The sequence below is a fragment of the Gymnoscopelus braueri genome (assembly GCF_963280865.1).
Source record: "Gymnoscopelus braueri genome assembly, chromosome: 14".
NCBI classification, from domain to species: domain Eukaryota; kingdom Metazoa; phylum Chordata; class Actinopteri; order Myctophiformes; family Myctophidae; genus Gymnoscopelus; species Gymnoscopelus braueri.
Window position 1 is genome coordinate 19,294,685 of NC_137619.1, and position 21,352 is coordinate 19,316,036.

General features: G+C 41.2%; 1 protein-coding gene across 1 annotated transcript; it reads right to left on the bottom strand.

The window, feature by feature from the left end:
- Nucleotides 1-290: 290 nt before the first annotated feature.
- On the bottom strand, nucleotides 291-21,072 carry LOC308100237 (high-affinity choline transporter 1-like). Its single transcript, XM_080449204.1, has 8 exons — nucleotides 20,249-21,072; nucleotides 18,688-18,801; nucleotides 16,171-16,326; nucleotides 11,817-11,965; nucleotides 11,149-11,292; nucleotides 8,730-8,883; nucleotides 4,314-4,531; nucleotides 291-3,671 (listed from the first exon to the last, which is right to left on the bottom strand). Exons 1-8 carry the CDS (start codon nucleotides 20,430-20,432, stop codon nucleotides 3,099-3,101), a joined length of 1,692 nt encoding a protein of 563 aa, XP_080305330.1. The 5' UTR covers nucleotides 20,433-21,072; the 3' UTR covers nucleotides 291-3,098.
- Between the last annotated feature and the right edge of the window lie 280 nt (nucleotides 21,073-21,352).

Sequence of the window (21,352 nt, forward strand, 5' to 3'; positions counted from 1 at the left end):
TATAATGGATTGTTATTATTGTTGTTAACAACAATTGTAAAAAGACACTAGAAACGGCTGAAAATTAAAAGGAAGCAGGCACATGTATGAATGAATCATCACTAATAATAAAAGATGTGTTGTTGGTTCCATTATGTCACTCAGCTGAATAGAAACAGTATAAGCCCAACCAAAGGCAACATTATCATAACAATGCAAATACACCATATTAGACTCAGTAACACATTCTAGGCCATAACAGTTACTCTCAAAGGGTTATGTATACTGGGGCATGAACCTTTCATAGCCGATAAAGTTAAGACCCAATTTATTAAGTTACTTCATATTCCCATATTCAAGTGATACCTGTATGTCTGCAACCCAGTCAGTATACATCTCACAGAACATTTGTTAGTACTGGCTTACTGGTTGCGAAACACTGGAGATTTATGGTATGACCTTGCTAAAACAGTTGCTAAAATGGCGTGCAGTCGTGCACAATCATACACCAAAACAGTTTGGATTCATAAGAGAGACAATTTTAGAAATGGAGATCAGAGGTGATTTGAAAAACCACTGACTGCAGACAAAGTATGAATACAGCCCCCTGTACTATCCATATCCATCTTATTGTCTGTCTCTCTCTAGTCATTAAAATACTGTAGTGTAAAGGAACTTGATCTTCTGCAACAGGACACACATCATGATGACAACACTAGCACGGCTTATTATAGATATTTCCATGTCTGTTGTTCCAATACACCTTTGGCACACTGACAAGTGAGGAGCAATGCACCACTGCATTTAACACGCGGGTGATATATTTGTGACCTTCACATGTACTGTCAGTCCCATTAGGGGCGGGAGGGGCTGGTAATCAGGACATTGTCACTGCTACCATGCACAAAAAAAATCCCAAATGCAGGAAGATAAAGCATGGGGCAGTTGTTATTGCAGTTATCAGCGGGAACCTCCTAAGATGCTACAAATACAGTACATGCAAGACATAGCTACACTTGCAATCTCATATTGCTTTCACAAATTAATATAGCTCTATGAGGTGTACTTGTGGCGACACATTTCCGCAGAGGTCAGACATCAAGATCAAACAGAAGGGATCACACTTGAAGAGGTCAATCAAGATGGGACTCAAACCCACAATCTGACAGATTGTGGGTTTGAGGCTTAAGGCTGACACCTTAAGCCCGATTTATACTTTGTTGTACGACGGTGTTACACATAAAAAATAGCCAATCTACAAGTTCAGCGAGCTTGTAAATTGGCTATTTTCGGGTTGTGACACTGTTGTACAACGGAGCATAAACTAAGCATTATTAATTAGGCCACTGTATCTAAAGAAATCATTATTTTTTCATTATCGAAACAGTCATACCAAAAATGTCCTGTCCTTTCCTTTCTTTTCTTCTGGAAATAGTCTCAAAGCAGCAAGGAGGTAGAATAAGTTCTTTCATTCACACAGTACTTGATGCCATGACAGTGAAAAGGAGAGAATATGGCTGCTTAGGACCAGTTGTGGTTGAAGTCTTGCAAACCACAAACCACAGGGGAGCGTTAATCCAGTATGTGTGTATCTGTTTCTGAAATGCATAAAATGTCCCCTGCCTCCATCCTTGTTGTCCCATGGACATCCAAACATTACAGAATGAAATCCGTCCATTCGTGAACTGCACATTGCCAGATCATATATTAATTGGGGAGAATACAAAATGCACTCTTCTCAAAGACTTGTACAGTGTTGAACACAATGCACACTGTCCAGGAAATTGAAGAACCATGGCACAGAGCAGATCCTGATTATAGTTGCAACTCCACTTTTTAACACATTAACTAGAAAATAAATTGGGGTGTAAATCCTGTTTTTACTTGCGTTTGTGTCAATTTAACTGGATATTTTGAGATAAACACGCCAAGACAGACAGACATATATACAGTATTTCTGCAGATAGACAAAGGGATGAATCTATAGACAGACAGACATATGAATAGATATAAACACACAAGTACACAGACATCTTCTACAGATGAATTGATAGCTAGAGATAGACAGACAGATAGATATAACACACAAAGACAGATTAGATATATTTCTACAGACAGACAGAGAGGCATATCCGATATCTACTGTAGGTCTTCCTATGGAGGAACAATACATACAGTAACTGCATGCTATTAGAATTTCCATCATTTCAAAACACCAGCTTTGGAGTTCTTTATGTCTGCTTCGTGAAAGGGATTCTTGAGAATGAAAGCATACAGTAAAGACTATAGCGCTATATCTTCTTCACAGGTTGCATAGCTCAGCAATACAATAACAGACCACACAATGGCCTTTGCTTTTTTTTTTCCTGCTACTGTTGAGACAGAACATAATCTGTTGAGTTACTGTACAGAAAATATTGTATTCTCTTGTGTTATTTATATGCCTTCTTTTAATTGCATTTGATTGATAGGCTTTCCCTGAGTGATAGTACAACCAATCAATCATGAACCTTGAGAGAATAGTCCATCATTGGACTACTTACATACTATACTGTAACTACCAGTGTTAATGGTTTATCATTCCATAATAAACCTCCACAGCCAGAAGTATCAAAAAGGAAAAAAAAAACACCTATGATTTAGCCTAACTTTCCAATAAAGCTGAAAGTGTAGTCCTAGCAATTGGAATTAGTTTTTTTCATCTTTAATATCCAAATAATCCAAAGAAAGCATTCAAAGTATATAAAAAAATGTTATTAGAACTTAAAGATGAACTGATGTAGTATGAAAAATGAAAAAAATACTCAAAACTATTACAAATGTCAGAGGAAACGTGGAAAGCATATTTGCGAAAAATCTTTTGGTGATGTTAATTCATTTTTCATATTGATGTCAGATACAAAACTACATAAAAAATGTAATGAAAAGCATTTCATGATGACATGAACCAACTGTCCGTAAAGAATACAAAATAGATTGGGCACATCGGTAGATGACCGAATAGTGCGCAATAATCACAACATCCCGATTCAATTCCCACAGGAGACCTGTGTCTCTCTACTCTTCTATATAAATAAGGCAAAAAATTTAAAGTGCTTACATTTTTTGTTCAATTATCGCTAACATGATGTTGAATCTAACATCGGCTGCGAGACTTGCTCAATTTCATTCACCGCTTTAAAGTTCTCGTCATCGTTTTCTCCTTTGGCACGCGCTGGTGTGTCAGGGGTGAGATTTTGGTGAGACAGCCTGTGGGATTTCACTCCGAACACGTCCCACTTCCCAGGAAGTAGCCCTTTGTTGAACAGTAGCGAAGCCAAGTAGGAAAACAGCACAATGGCGATAATCGTGCTGACCATGCAGATGGTCCTGATTGGAGAGCGTTGGACATAAACGCCGTCCACCAGAATGCATCCTGGGAAACGGATGACAGGCGGCAGCCCTATCGATGGCTCTCCACAAAGCACTCTCAAGAGCACACCTGTGAAACAGCCCAGGACGGCCCCGTAGCCATTCGAGATTTCAATGAACAAGACACAGACGAGCTGCGGGAGCATGAGGGTGTAGGTGAGGTCCGAGCGGAGCATCCAGATCATGAGGACGCTGTTATCCAGGAATGTGAGGGTCGTCCCGGCCAGCCCCACTACTACCACAGAGATCCGGATCACCCACTGGATCTCTCTCTGTGATGCCTGGATGGAAAGGAGGACCAAGTTAACAAAGATCCAGAGAAAGAGCGAGAGAGAGAGAGAGAGAGAGAGAGAGAGAGAGAGAGAGAGAGAGAGAGAGAGAGAGAGAGAGAGAGAGAGAGAGATGTCTTAAGCTACAAGTTAAGGCTAAATGGTCTGGGAAATACAGACCAGCATGTGACATTGATTTGCAATTAATGGTTTGAACTAGGTTGCTCATACAGTCTTTGATCCCTATTAAATCCCTATCAGGTTCCACTGTGTATTGGTTAAGATTCCGGACTTTCCGTGATGGGAATTCAAATCTCAGTTAAACCATTTAGCCCAATTAAATGACTTGACACATGATAGTACAAACACCAAATGGCTCATCTTGTACGCTACTCAAATCAAATCAAAACTAAAACTGATATTTAGATCAAACTGATTATTAGTGGTTTAAAATATAAAAACTCACTCGTGTTTTCACCTAAATGTAAACCCAGTGGCCTAATGGATAAGGTATCAGCCTATGGAGCTGAGGAATGAGAGTTCAAATCCCACCTGGGTCAACTATCTTCATATCCCAGTTATGTGGTCAAACTCTTACCTGGTTGTGTCACACCATTATGATCAGTCTGTACATTGCTCTCTCCTCATCCTCACCTGGCTCCTCAGAATGTTCCTGTAGATGTTGGCTGTGAAGATGGAGGCTGCAGACAGCAGGGCGGAGTCTGTGGATGACATCACGGCAGCGGCCACAGCTCCGATGCCGACGATGGACACGATGGGTGGGGTGAGGTACTGCAGGGTGATGGGCAGGATTAGACCTGTCTCATTGCGCTCAAATGGAGACGGAGAACCATACGCGGTCAGGTTCCAGTCTGAGAGAGACAGAGGAGATAAGCAGAGACATCCAGTATGTACTGTAGTAGACAAGAGATATACTGTACTCGACAGGCATGTGACGTGATAGGCAGTAGTAATACTGAGAAGAGACGAAGATAGCCAAAAGACAGAGGATCAAGCTGTACTCAAAACAATAAATGTCTCCCTGACTCCCCAATCTTCTCTTTGTGTATAACTATGTTCTGATCCCTGTGTTCTACAGAGAACTACTTGACTACCAACCGATGTGCTTAATGTATTTCTACCATGAGCTCTTGTAATAAACTTCCATCATAGAAATACAAATGGTGGTCCGTGGACCACTGGTGGTCCGTGAAGGTATTGCATGTGGTCCCTGACCATGCATTTAGTAATGTAGGAAAGTGAAGATTTGTATTATATTTTATTTTATCGACCACTAGTTGAGAAACAGTATGATGTATGATGACGCATCAATGTTGTCAGTTACTTGGAAGTCGGATGTCAAGAACTTCCACAGAAATGGGAAACTGTACCGGTTTACCTGGTTGAGTCATCATTAGCAGGAAATGTGCCCATATCAATCGCATGTGCTTGCTAAAACATATGTTGCAATGAATCAGTTAACATGAGTTTAATATGGAAGGTTAAGAGAACAGAATAATGGCAACCATGGGAAAGGAATGGATCAGTGGTTCTCAATCTTTTCTGAGCTCTGGACCACTAGCATATCTCAGTTAAATAATGACTGTTAAGGGCTTGATTTAATTCACCTCGAATTAACAAATTAAATTAAGGCCTTAACAGTCATTATTTAATTTCAAGCTTTTTCCCCCACACCACACCCATATCCCCCCTCCCAACACAACAGTGGTCCCCAGGTTGATTCTCAGTCAGGGTGGTGGTCCCTGGTTCATAATCAGTTGAAAACCCATGATCTATACAACTGGTCCTCAAACGGTGTGCAGAGGCACACTGGTATGCCATGAGACAGGTGTGCTGTGGGATTTTGTGTTAACATAGTTGGGTCAGTGCCCCTCGTGAATATGTGCCCCTCGTGAATATATGCAAAAACCGTGAGGCCCAAATCCAAAATGGCTACCATCATCTATGATGGAAATGAACTGTTATATGTGCGGTACAGTAAATTGTTTCTGGGAGTTTTTGGGTCAAGGAATTAATAATTTATTTGTTGTTTTGTTCTCATAGAGCTTTCAAACCAGACTTTAATGAAAGCTCTGCTAATGTTCATGTTGAGTGTATTTTCTGAATTAATTAAACTGAATTGATTGATATTGTTTGGAAAACAAGCATGCATTTGTAAAACAATTTCCACTTTATGTAACTAAAGGTATATAACAGGGCATTTAATTAGTTAGTTAGTTAGTTGGTAAGTTAGTTAATAAATCTAGATTTTGTTTTTTGTATTTCAAATTATTTTATTGTTTAATGCTGCTACAATGTTTGAACAAAAACATTTTTTACTTTTATGTACCTGTACACAAAACGTAATGATAAAGATCACCTTGGACCTCTATCCTCTTCATCTGAATGTGTTGATTCTCCACACTCACTCCTCTCATCATCACTACTACTCTCATCTCATCAAATGGAAACAAGCCTTTGGCTTTTATGTGATAATCCATTTGGCTTTTTTGACGTACTGCTGTACTTTTAAAATGTCAATAAAATATTCAGTCAATCAAAAAATCAGAACAGTCACGAGGTGTGAGTTGCTGGGGCATGGGGGGAGGGGTGTGACGCACTGGTCAGTGCTTCCCATTTATGAGTTCCCAACCATGCCCAAAGGCCAAGGGATGCTCTACTCTAGTAAGTTGCAATGGAACCAGTAAAACGTAACGTAGTTTGACCTTTCCACATGAATATCAAGGAGGCGCATGCACACATAGGAGCCAACTAGTGCCATAGCATCTGCCCCCATTACCTTCATAGGAGAAAGTGCAATTTCCGTGCCTATATCATTTATTTCATTCTCAGCTCTGCATACTTTTGCTAGCCTGGTTCCAGACCACAGACTCCGCCCACTCTCTGAGTGGACTGCCTCTCTTGGTCTGGTGTTGTAATGTGAACCTAGGATTTATTCGGTACAAAAAGTACCGTCCAATGAGAGTTGGAGGTGGGAATCCCTTGTGATTGGTTTAGGGAAATTCTAAACCAATTCTAATAGGTTTAGGGAAATTCTAATCCCCTCCCCCTTGTAATCGCCTACGCTGGAGCTAATGTCAGACTGGAGCTCCATGCAGCTTCAGATCGGCTCCTGTTTGTCATTGTCATTATGTCGATGTTGACCTTTTGACCTCTGAGATGACCTATGTGTACTGTATGAGCAGAGTTTTCATTAGAGCCCAATATGAAGGTTCTATGACAATTATGAAAAAGTTACCTTAATACAAGGCAGGTCCACAAATAACGATTTTTAGCAACCTCTGCTGGTCATTACCGTCACTGCAGGTCTTTCGTTTATTCCTGCATTACTCAGAATTCCATTTGTTTTCACCGGGAGACGGAAGCGTTTCAAAAAGCGTTCTTTTAATTGTTTTATACTATCTACGGATTGTTTCTCTTAGCCAGTGGAGCATTAGTTACCGTAAGCTGTGTTTTCTTTTGCTGTTGTTTTTCCATCTTCGAATCCTATAATGTCTTAAAAACATAACTTACGTTTTTTTTTTAAAGTTACCTAGTATTACTTTAAAAGATGAAAATCAGCAGCCATCTTGGACCAGAAGTTTAAAATAGGTTAAATCATCAAAGCAACACCAGTTAAGAATTGCCCAACCCTAAAAGTCACTGAGACCATGTACTGATCAGCACTGAAGGCCAAACCATAGAGACACACGGGGACTACAAATTTCACGCCCACTTTTGAGACAGCGCCGCTACTCGAGGTCCGTTAGAACGATGAACTGCAGCTGCCCATGCATTCCCTATGAGAGGATATGAAAGTTAGCCTACTTTTAAAATTATCCTGCATTAACTGAAGACGATATTGATTTAAATAAAAATATGTTTCCAAATGTATGGAGTGTCTTTGTCAACATATCTTCTTGTTTTCTTAATAGTTGATGTGTTTCACATTTAATTTGCCACTTTAACGAGTTACCCATAATGCTAACACAGCAGAGGGTAGACAGCAGACAGGCATTTCAGTGACATCACTGTCTTTACGAGCGCCGAGCGCCGACCGACAGCGTACCCACTGTAGAGGCAGGAGAGGCAGTCGCCTGCCCAACTAAGATCTCGCCTCCCCTAAAAAAAAAAATAACCCGAAAACGTGTCATTGCGTGCTTAATCTCCTCAAAGTCACGCATCCAACAAGCTTTGAACTGAGCAGATTGGACCTTCTGTTCCAGAGATAATGACCAAAACCTATTGAAAACGACCACTTTCGCCAGTTTTCTGGGTATTGAAAACCTCAAGGGATGCGTCCGTGATGCGACCACTTAAAGTCTGGATCTCCGATGCTAGCGGTTTTGACATACTGATGGAGTATATTATAGTATATTGTGGGTAGTATATCGAGATGAAAGATATGGGACATTAAAAAGGACAAATTAAACAAATGGGACAGATTATTAGAACACAAAAAAAATCGCTACAGCCTCAGTAGTTAACCAGTGAAATGACGGTATTTTACAATGCCTCTCATAGAGATTGCATTGAGAGCTGCAGTTCATCGTTCTAACGGACCCGAGTGTCAAAAGTGGGCGTGGATTTGTAGGCCTTCCGCTTCCGGCCGTGTGTCTCTAGATTTTCACAATGAGCTTGTAGATGCTATTCGCTATGAATAGACCAATAATTTGTTTACCAACATTGAGACTGGATGCACAGGTGATTGTTTTCATGCAATCAATTCTCAGCCTGTTGTTTCGGGGTGCGGTAGTTTCAGCACACCCCAACCCCCTCTTGTGTGTTGGCTAGTGCTGCGCGCCCTAGCGAGGCCTGACAAAATGGGTTTGACGCTTGCGCAGCATGACGCTTGCAACCAGTGTGACGTCGTCTGTTAAGGGGTCTATACAGACGTGCCTTGAGGTTATGACAAGGCACACCCATTGTGTAGGTTTGAAAACCTATACTGCAGATATCGTAAGTCAAGCAGTGCAGTAGTCTACTAGGAAGAATAGCTAGTGCTATCCAATAAACAATAGCACAGTGTAGCATTGTATTGCAAAAATGTATGAGCCCTTTATCTAGCACCTGTTGATGCAGCAGCTGCCCCCAGCAGTATGGGAGGGATTCCAAAGGTAGGGACAATCATGGCAGCAGCAAAGCAGGTGATCTTTGCTGTAGATGAGGACGAGGCAGACAAGGTCCTCTGGTGGAAGTTCTGAAGACCCAAGTTCCCTAAACCCTGAGAGGAGAAGAGCAGGGAGAAAGAGTTAGGCTGGTGTTGGAGATTGAGAACAAGACTAGTTTGTAAATCGAATGTCTCTGATTTTTTTTATTAGTTGCGGATTAACATTATGTAGAGGTTGAGCAAGTTATACAGTATGACCCAAGACCCCTGTCTGTGAGTTCATATGAAATTTCAACACTACATGGATGCCATCCAAAACTAAGGCTTATTTTCCTAAATCCCTGACAACTGGCCTTTATGAACAGTAGTAATCATTGTAGGTGAAGCAGAGCTGGATATATTTAATGCACAGTGTGCGCCAGCTCAGTGGCCTTGTGGTTGGAGTGTCCGCCTTGAGATTGAGAGGTCGGGTTCAATCCCCGGTCGAGTCATACCAAAGACTATAAAACTATCTGCTTGGCCCTCAGTATCAAGGGTTGGCTTAGGGGTAAGTCCCTGCAACATGTCCAGGGGGTGTACTTGTACATCAAGCTGCTTCACGCTACAGAAACAGGAGATAGGCCGCATGGGCTGCATGGCACCGTTGGTTCCCAAGGCTACTGACTTACTTACTGTGTGTGCATAGATGGGAATAGTTTTTGCCCTATGAGATGTGTTTGCCAGTACTTGTCAAACTAAAGTTAATGAACTGCTCTACAGCAGAAGTAGGCAACCTTTTTGGGGACAAGGTAGCTGTTTTCCAAGGATGGTGTGATTTACACCAGGGGTTTTCAAATGATTTTGACCCAGGGACCACCATCCTGACTAAGAGCAACCTGGGGACCACCACTATTGTGCGTGGTGGGTCCATCATAGACCCACCCCACACAATAGTGGTGGGGGGTTCATGCACCACAGGGAGCTGGAGAAAATAGCTATAATATCTAATAAAATACAGTGATTTTGTTGGAATATGATGGAATATGATTAAGGATTACTGTGATTATGGTAAGCTCACATTTCATATCACACACACACAGCATACAGTAAGAACTCCTGTAAGTTATTAAAAGTAAAAAATAAAAAATGCATGGCCAGGGACCACCTGCAATACCTCCGCCACTCCTACCACTCCGGTTGAAAAACCCTGATCTACACCATTGCCAGTCAGTGGCGTTTGGTGGATTCTAACGTTGACCGGGCCAGAACCGGTTTGACTAAAACTAAACTGTTTTTTAATGGCCACTCATTAACAATTCGGCCGAATGCAAATGAGCCCCATTTGAAAACAAAGGAGACTTTCTGTGGTCGGCTACAACAGAATAGGGTGAGGGGCTGCTAATGTTGATTTTTAGTTATTTTCCCCTGGATCTTGCCCCTACACAGGGACAAGCTGGGTTTACAGACCGGGCCATGGCCTCGTTGGCCCCAATGACGATACGCGCCTGTTGCCAGTAGACAGTGAAAACCACCACCGCTGCTATGTCTTATTATAGCCTGGTAATTGGAATAATGTCAAAAATGTCAAAATGCAATAATTATTTATAGGAAAATACTGATGACAGCGCTTTATCTATGTTCCTTCTGCTTTTTCTCAACTGTCAGCTGGAAAAGTGTCAAATGATTTGAGGTCTTTCTAAGTTTCCTTTCCTGGTAATTTTTGTGCAGCTGTTGCTGATGAGGCAAATACATTTTCCATTTGACATGACAGAAGATTATTCTCTTCCCTTTTTACATGGACACCATGTCTTTTGTCTTATGACTCATTCTCAATACTGTTGTGTTGTCTTGTCTCATCCCGTCACCCCTGTGGTTTAAAAGTAGTAGACAAGTACAAAACAGGTTACACCCCTGGACCATTCATATGATGCCAGGGCCGTTCCTGTGTTAATTTGCGCTGCACCGCTCCCCTGATATGATCTGTTGGGGTTAGAATTTCATGCAGCCAGCAAACCTGGGTGTGATATCAATGGATGTTTTTGTCTGGGTTTTCAAATTGCTCCTTGATCGACCAAAAAGCCTCTCGGACACGGTTGCCCAACCCTGGGATAAAGGTTCACCAGTTTAAATATGAGAGGCTAAAGTGAAGATGCAACTCTTTTTCTCCCACAGCAAATACTGCCCTTAAGCAAGGCAATGAATCCCCTGCTGTTACAATAGACGTCCCAGTGGCCAAGAGCAGCAGACTGCACTTCAAATAGGCAATGCAAAGGTATGGACGTAGTGTATGTGCAACTGTTGGCACGTGAAGTAGGCCGTTGTTGTGAAAGAGCATGTGTGTTTACATGCATGCAGGAGCACGGCTAGGCAGTGAACACCATGCTGTTTCTATTACCTTACCAGCAGTAAAAAGTCATCAATCCATTTCCATGCTCTGTCTGCCGGCACAGAACCAATCCAGGGAGGCTGGAATGTATAGTTGACAGCTGTCTTGGTGATGTCAGACGTGCCAGGTGCCATGAGGGTATAGGGGACACACAGCCACTGCAAAGAAAGAAAGGCCTTGAGTCCAATGAAGTGTAAAATATTAAATTTCATCCGTCCTAAAATAAAGCCTTCCTAGTTAGCTGCTAATACTTTCCCACTTGAACCCTATATACTTAGTCTATCAAGGGCAACAGTAGCCGATCTACAAGCTCACAACGTGTCGTGTTGTGACACATTGTGAGCCATTTTCGCCCCAATGTTTGCCTAATTTATCCAAACGTTCACCTATTATGACATACCCACAATAGGGACGCTAAGGTTCATGTGGCTCTGGTAATTAGGGCTAATTGTCTCACAAATTTGCGATTAACGTTTTTTAAATTACATTTGTTTGATTGGCTTTTAGGCTTGGTAAACAAGAATTCCACAGGGTAGATGTGACAAATAATTGCGTACAAGTATGTAATAATTGTGACAGGCCTAGCTCTGGTATCTCTGGTAAAACTCACCCACTCAGACGCACGCACCAAAACGACAAGCCCTGATCTGGGAAATGAAACAGGAACCAGGAATGTACTCACCAGGCTGATGAAGATGAGGATGAGTTGTATGATGTCTGTATAAGCCACAGAGTAAAGACCTCCCATCAGGGTGTAGGTAATGGCTACTGCCGCAGAAATCCAGATGCTCACAGTGTAGGGCAAGTCCAGAATCACACTCATGGTGACACCTAGGGAAAAAACCCACAATCCACATTGAGGTTGACATGTGAAGGTTGGGACACTCAGCTGATGATATGACCCAGAACGAATTGCGATGAGTCATACACATGCATGCAAGTGCGTATGTGCACACACACACACACACACACACACACACACACACACACACACACACACACACACACACACACACACACACACACACACACACACACACACACACACACACACACACACTTTTATTTTGTCCTTGAGGGTTGAATGTTTAATGGACCACAATGGAAATTGGACCACTGGACCACAACGGATGGCTAATGGCCAATGGCTTTTTGTGTATCATACATTAGGTGTCTTTTTAATTTGTCAATAAAATATTCAATCAATATCACAGAGGATTGTCTGTCACTTAACCCATTGAAACCAGGAAAGCATCCGTGTAATTTTAGATTTTAGCATTGGTTATTCAAAAATAGCAGATATACAAGCTCAGCTTGTACAGCAAGCTTGTATATCTACTATTTTTAGTAAGTACTGATTTAGAAGGCATTTGTAGAATCGGCCTCAGGTCTTAATGGGTTAAAAGACTTATGTGGGCTTGAAATGTAACCTTGGACCACCAGAACATAATTATTTTTTTTACCTGAAATGGTCAATGAAGCTTGAAAATTGATCGAAGATTCTGTGAGGTCTCAAATGTTGCCAAATTCTTCCTGATAAGATGTTACCAGGCAACAAGCACGGCTACTGTTACGGAAAGTGGCTCGTTTTCATTTGGAGGATTACAAAGAGTTCCAGTCACCCTGGTCTTGCTGTGTTTTTCTTTTCTTTTCAGGTAATAGGATTTGGGGCCCAAGCTTCAAGAGTTTCAGTCAGTGAGGATTACAAGACATCAGTGAGTCATTTATCGTTTCTAATAACAAGGACTGCAGTACATTATGCTGCCTGATAGCGTGAAGGACAGGCTTGCTTCCTTGTTTCCAACAAAGCCACAGCTAGTTTCAAAGGTTGGTTATTGAATTAATCAAATTAAATAGTACAGTGTCTGAACTTACAGTTCGAAGGCTGTTAAGCTCTTGAGTTATGTGCTGTTCAGTATGTTAACGGTTATGTCACCACTGAGCAGTAGTAAATCCTAGCCAAGCCATGGCTCATGGCTCATGGCTCATGGCTCATGACTCAGGGCTCCGATACGGAGCTATGAGCCTCGAGCCATGATCGGCTATGCTGTCTGAGCCATGATTGGCTCAGACAGCATAAATTGGGCTTAATGGAACAGATACTGAAACTGAGATTTTATTCTATTTTGTGATGAATTGTAACTTAACTGACAATTTGTCCATTTTGATTATCTGTAGTATTTCTATTTTCCTCTTATGCTGTATATTATACAGTACAGTAGATGTTTTACCAAATTTTTTAAATTGATTTACAAAAAGAAGAAAAAATCTTGGGAGCATTGTTTAGCGCTCCCTCACATGGCCCAAATCCCTGTACCTGCTGGGGAAATGTAGTTTGTTTAATGAGAGGAAATAAGTATCGTTCTGTCTTCCCTCAATGACTGTCATTGAAATTGCCTTGAATAAATCAGGGTTGTTAAGGGCATTATGCGCTTAAGGGCATTCATTATGCCCTTAAGGGCATTATGCCCTTAAAGGGCATTTTTTCTTGTTAGAAATGTTACATGACTTGTTTTATTGTCTGCGGGTACTCCATCTTGTCCTGAAAAGAGCATCTAAATTATACCTGCTTTTAGGTCAAAGTAGTTTTTTCTAATGATAGATTTGACCTCCCCTCTCAGTCAGAACTGCAGACTCACTCTCCAAACCCCTCCCCATTTTCCGCCGCAGTCTGAAAACTAACCTTCAGACTCCACCTCACCCCTAGCGCTCCTCATTCTTTATATCCCCCCTTTTTTTTTGTTGATAGATGATATTTATACTATGCAGAAATACTGTATGTTAGTTATTGTTAGTTATTTAGATAGACATATACTGGTTGCTTGACCATAAATGCTAAGAATGTAGTTTAGACAGATACTAGGTTTGATGTTTACCTGGTATCCTAGTTACTTTGAAGCACTAAATTGTTTTTTTCGTTATACTCAACTTATGTAACCAATTGTTTTACAGTGTCATTTGTTGACTAATGGACCACAATGGAAACAAGCCCCTGGGGCTTTTTGTGTTATCCTTTTATAATAACCTTGGACTTTACTACCTGTATTGTTGATAATCATGTTAATAAAGTATTCAATCAATCAATCAATCAATCAAAAAATACTATGTTCATTTACTCTGATCTTGCAATTGTACATTTCCCTGGATAAGAGAGTCAGCTAAATTCCTAATTTGTTTAATGTAGATCTGAGTACAATACAAGTATTTAATATTATAGATCAGGATTAGAGAGCCCATTTGGAGATCCCTGCATCCACGCAAATCAAGTGTTGTAAGCCAACGGTTATGGTTGTGTGTGATGTCAGACCAGAGCTCAATCAGCGAGAGAGAGGGAGAGGGTGAAAGAGAGAGACCATTTCTCCCATGCAATAACCTGGCCAGTGCTCCGTACAGAAAGCCTGAATGCGCTGACAATGCATCGCAAACTGATGTCTTGTAAACCTCACTGACTGAAACTCTTGAAGCTTGGGTCACAAATCCTATTACCTAAAAAGAAAAGAAAAACGCAGCAAAACCAGGGGTGAACTCTCCTAATCCTGTAAATGGAAACTGGCCACTTTCCATAACAGTAGGACTACTTGTTGCCCGGCAACATCTTATCAGGAAGAATTTGGGAACATTTGACCTGAAATTGCTTTCAATTTACAAGCTTCATTGGCAATTTCAGGTACAAAAATATATTCTGGTGGTGATTGATTTCAGACTACACCTCTCTTGAAGTTACATTTCACCCACTAAGGTGAAGGTGGTCTCTTGTAAGAAAAAGAGTTGCATGGAAAAATATCCATGTTATTTAGGACATTATATAAAGAGATACTTTATAATATGGTTAAAAACCACAACCAAGTCAGACATCTTGAAGTAGTCATGGAGTCAGACCTGAATTTCAACAGCCAGATTAAGACTATTACAAAGTCAGCCTTCTATTACCTTAAGAATATATTTCAGTAGTAGACTCGACTACTATAAGTGTCTTTACAGGTCTGCCAAAAAAAATCGATCAGCCAGCTGAAGTTGATTCAGAATGCTGCTTCTCGAGTCCTTATAGTACTAACCGATCTTTACACTGGCGCCCTGCTTGTCAAAAAATACTATCATTGCTTTATAAAGCACTGAATGATTTAGGGCCAAAATACATTTCTGGCTACATCATGAACCATCCTTACCTCTCAGGATGTCTGGGACAGGTCAGCTTTACTGCGTGTCCCCAGAATCTAAACTAAACGTGGACAAGCAGCGTTCAGTTTTTATGCACCACATATCTGGAACAAACTCCCTGAAAACTGTAGGTCAGCTACAATTCTCAGAGACTTTTTTTGGTGCATTGTAATTTTATTCTCTTATTTTTTTGTTTTTATTTCAACGTATTCATATTTTCTAATCTCTTAAGTCTTTCATCATTATTTGTAATTGTATTTTGTGTAAAGCACTAGAATTGCCTTGTTGTTGATAAGGGCTCTACAGATAAACTGCCTTCAAGCCCATGCTGACGATATCATACAGTATACTGCAGCCAGATGACACGACACACACACACACACACGCAAAGGGTGTTTCATGATAGCAAGGATTATCACATCCATGCATAGAAGTGTAACCCTGGTTTAAGCCCATGCTATATAGTGGTTCTTCTTGTTACAGCCGGAGGGAATTTCATCTCAAACTAATCATACGATTAGACAAAAGGTAATATTACACTCAAAGGCTTAAAGCTCAACATATAAGCATAGTATTATATCATATGCAAACCCATATGATATAATCATGTAGGCAAACCCATGCCTACACACTTATTTTATATAAAAAAAACAGACATGCACACATACAGTTGTGGTGCCCACACATACACTCTCTCTCTCTCACTCTCTCTCTCGCTCTCTCTCTCTCTTTCTCTCTCTCTCTCTCACACGCACGCACACACACACACACACAAGCCTAACACTGCAGACTGCACACACCCATACACACACAAACCCATGCCAACACACACAACCGCATACAATCTGTGTTGCACTTACTGATAGTCACATCCTTACCTAAGCCTATAAGTGTTCCTGCCACCCACATAATTTCTGATGCGAGTGCGGCCAGTGACAGAGCGGCTGTCGGTACTTTTCCATACTTGATCTGGAAAGGGTCCATCATGGTGACGTATTTCCGGTCTCTCATCGGCCCGGCAAAGAAAAGTCCACCTCAAACACAAAGCAGATATAGACTGATTTGAGACATGCTTATTATATGTTATATTTGGACTGTTTATTGGTCATTTCAGCGTTTTTGTTTTTGCTTTTTTTGCTTTTTTTGCACATGGCATTCACAGTTCACTTCAAACCCAGAACAGAACATTAAAGCTTGATTTATTACTTAGATCTATTTGGAAATTATAGGAAGATTAGAGCAAGGTTGAGGGTTTGTGTTGTTTTATTAAATATATATCTAATATAAATACTCATTAATACCACACATTTCATTTAATGAAATACTGTATGTTATATCTGTTATGATCTTTAGTTGTAGGACATAGCCATATTTGTCTTATACTATGCTAATCATTTAATCATTCTTATGTTGCTTTGCATAATATGTTTATTAGGAAAACAAAGACTGTAGAATGTGTGTTAAGAATTATTCCCATTTTAGCCTAATCACCCCCCTCAATAGCACACTATAGTGTAAATTTAACTGAGAGTGTACACATGGAACTGTAAAGGTCCATTTGGTTCCATTTGTAGTATACACTTTAAATGAACACTGAGGATAATACTCTACAAAAGGTCCAGACATGTCAAGGTTATGTTGGATGTGTTCTTGTGTTTGGGTGAAACACAAGTCTAAAATGGTCTGCTGTTAACAGTCCATAGTATTTGGTATACAGTACAGTCTGCTACAGTGTGTCTGATATTAAGGGCCTCCTATATGTGGATGGTCCTGTTTATCTACTTGTGCTTTTGCTTGGGGGCCACTTGGCACCTGTGTATATATGGGCAACGGTGTACCATTCATTCATGCCAGTGAACATTCATTGAGGTATATGAGGAAACCCCGTTTTTCTTTCACATTAAACTGGAATGCATGGTGGTGATATGGACACAAATCTAGCTACATAATATATATACTATATACTGTATAAGTTGCACTGTAAACAGGTTTTGGAGCCATTCTGCTTTTATTTACATTTTGGCATCACTTATTCAGATAAAAAAATATGATTTAATAGAATCATAAGAGCAATGGCAACAACATATTTCATAACTAATCAACTGATCGATAAGTCAAGGGGAATTGTTTTTACAGCATTCCATACCAAAAGCAATATCTATCCTTTAAGTAGCCTACTGTCAGGCCATTTGGTAGACATTTTCCAGAATTACCCCTCTGTGTGGTGTGCGTAAAGTACACAATAAAATCCTCAGTGTTCATTTATCCATTGGGTTACGTTTGCACATTCTCAGAGTTAAATTACTTAGGATTCTGTTTGCATTCTGTGGGAAAAGATTGGATAACCCTGGCGAATGCTACTGTATGCTCACCCACTCAGATGCACTGCGAATAGAATACAGTACCCTAGCATTTTTGGTGCCATGTTCTATTCTAGGATAGCGTGAACATAGTACCAACATACGGATGCACGATCAACACAGATCAGTGGCCTGGCACTTTACAGAATTACAGCATAGTGTATCATCTTTGAGGTATGTACGTAGGTACTAGGTAATGCCAAGATACATTACCAAGAAGGGGAGTCAACACTGATAATACATTGCTCAGGAGAAGAAGTTATTACTTACACACATGGCTGTAAAAACAATGTCTCCAAAAGTGTTGAACCAAAGAAATTAAATAAAACACTTCTTTTGAATGTTTACTCTAACTAAGAAGTATATCTGGTTTATTTATCATTACTTTTTCTTCATGTAAACCGACAATGTGCAATTTATGGGTCTCTATATATTAGTTTTTGGTGTTTTGGTATTCTATTTTGTACACCTCCTAGACAATGATAGCCTGTATACCTAATGCAGTAATGACTACTGATTGCACCTTTGTGCACCATTGTGAGTGCACCTGCATCCACTCTTGGAGTGACATCATAGCAGGTGACGAGTCTGTATATGGGAGGACCAAACCGGTACTTTTTAATTGACCTGACGAAGATTTTTGAGTATGAAGAAGATGTTATTTTCTACCCATTAACCCATTTTGGGCTGGAAAACCTATTTGTAACTATACCTTTCAGGACGGGAAGCCCTTTTGGGCTTTCTGTTGCTATGTACAGTATATAGCAACATACATCCTTTTGACATTTTTTTTTATAAATATTTGAAGTTTTTCAGATTTTTTTCAGGATTTAGAAGGCGTTTTTAGAATCGGCCTAAATGGGTTAAGAGAGACAGGACCACAAGGGCTATCATTTTAAGATGTCAAGTCTTACTTTTCTTTTCTTTTCTAATCTAATTTATTTTAGTTTGCAAGAAAGTAAAAAGGGGAAAGAAAATAACGAACATCAACAACAAAACATGTATGTTAAGATAGATATAAAAATAGAGGCATACCAATAATAAAACACATGGTTGCTGAGAGTGGCATGACTGCCCAGACTAGTCCCATGGAGGGGTTGTACACTGCCTCCGTTGTGCCTACAATGAAACCTCCTCCAACCCAGGTAGCTGTAAAATGCACACACACACACACACACGAGACAAACAGGGTCACATTCACATACCAAAACACACCAACAGAGACAGCAAACTTACGTAACCCCATATGGGCAGATTAAAAATGGTTGCCACCTGCTTTGACATGAGATAGCAATCACTCTTATCTAACACTCATATTTGCCATATACTAGCATGTCAGATATAATAAAAACACATGTAATGTATTAAGACAAAACACAAGAAACACCTTCCAAATGTTGACTCTATCATGCTATATGCACATTGCTGTCTTAATGCTTTAAAATAATATTTATTCAAATTGCCCCTTTACCTAAATCTCTGATCAGGGGCTGAAGATAAAGAGGAAACCAAGCAGGTGGTACTATCACATAAAATGAGCAAGTAATAATAATAGCTCATGCACATTCACAGATAGGGGAGGTGTCAGGTAAGCCGGGACATGACATGAGGTAAAATAGGATATAAATTAGCGTTGAGGCACTGCGCTCTTTAAATAGTAGCACCCAGCCACTGAAAATGTCTTTGAATTGTTGCTGCAACACTGCCAACATAAAACAATAGTTTTGATTGGTCTGTAGTAATCAGGAAGTGTGGGGCAAAACCTTGAAGGACATCAGGTCAGGCCAATCACTGAGTAAGTAAAGTGCTCTGTGACATATCGAATTTCACTTTTTCATAATAAGGGTGCTAAAACAAAAACAGACTATTTACAAAACGGTATTATGATGAAGTGTTCCATGGAGTCTTTTAATAGACATATTTGCTGAATACCTTTTTTTCTTCTTTTTTTTTAATGAAGAAGTGTCTGAAGCACTGTCATGTGTCCCATTTAAGCAAAAGGTGTTCGGTTGTGTGTGTGTGTGTGTGTGTGTGTGTGCACGCGCGCGCAGGCGTCCGTGCGTGTGTGCACGCGCGTGTGAACTCTATCACCTTTTGTATGTACTGGTGTGATGGCACTTGGCACTGTATTTTAATTTGCAATTTGCTTAGTAAGGCCTGGGGGACGCACGGTTTTGCGCGTGCGCGTGCACAGACCCATACCCTCTCCCTCTCTTGCCCCCTCCCTCCCTCCCTCTCTCTCTCACACACACACACATACACACACAGAGGAAAGAGAAAGTATTGTTAGGAAATGCAGTTGATTCATGCTACAGCTCCCTTCACTAATTGGGGTGAACGTGAGAAAATAGGGGTCTTGGAATGTTTGAAGGTCTGTGGTTTCTAAACATGTATGTACAACCAAAAAAATCTTAATATGTCAGAGATTCGTGATTTACTGGAGGGAAAAAAAACATGAGTGGATAACCGGCTTTTTGATGGTGTCCTCGGCTTTTCTACCAAAACGTGTCACAAAATGAACCGATCCCATTCATTCTAATCCATCCGCACTCACCCGTCACGGCAAAGACCCCCACCACCAGGGCTGATCACTTACCCGTCATGGTAAAGATCCCCACCACCAGGTTGATGCCCCGGTTGCCCAGCAAAGCCATCTCCGTCTCGTCTCCCTTGGTCTTCTTCGCCTCCCTCTTGGACTTGAACGATGCCCAGATGCCGGTTCCGAGGACCAGCAGGTAGAAGAGCATCATCACCACCACTCCCGGCACGTTCAGAGCCATGATGAAGCCTAGAGATCTAATCTATCCACCTTCCTTTGACCTGACTTTGAATGAAACGTCCTTCTCTCCTCGGCAGCAGCCTGACTGTGTGGCAGAAATGTTCTGTTCTGTTCTGTCTGACTAGATCTACGCACCACGTTGTCGCATTCCGTCGACTGAGTCACTAACCTTCGCCTCGGCAAGAAGCAAAGACTGCGGCTGTGCCCGCAGTAGATTAATAGACCACACCTCGGCTCAGTCCTTTATGACCACCCTCTCTGATTTGTCTCCGCAGGGATCCAGTGCATCCAGGGCAGCACACAAACAGTAGCCTAGACTACCCTAACCCTCTACCAGATGAATGAATAAATTGCGGCACCAATCAATTCAGCAGCCTCTCTCCTCGCTTGGCGCGTCGCCAGGATGTGTAAACGGCTGCCCCGGGCGTCGGAGGCATTACCAGAATACCGTTAATGCTGAACGTGACGCGTCGTGTAACATAAGAGCCTTCATTCGCAAAGCAGGTCGCCGCCGTCGTTGACATAAGCTAAGAATAAAAAAGGCATTTGCCGACCGACGCAGCGATGGGTATTTTTAGCGTTCACATTAGACGCGCCATATTGTGCTCGGTTCTCCTCCCTCGTCCTTCGTCCTTCAGGCTCAAGGGCGAATTCTTGTTTTTAATCCGGATGTTCCGTAGATTAACACACGGCCCCGTTGCAGCTGTTAATCTAGGTCACCGAAAATGCACGGTGGCCTATTGAATTCCATAAGGCAGGGTCTGGTGTGGAGAGGAGACTGAGACTAGAGGAGGAGCAGGAGAGCACAGGAACAGGTGATAGGCCACCTAGGGATGGATAATGAATGAGATGCTGCAGGAAGGCTCTGCATCTGATCATCACGAGGAACCGGCTATGCTTTAACCCAGTGGTTCTCAACCT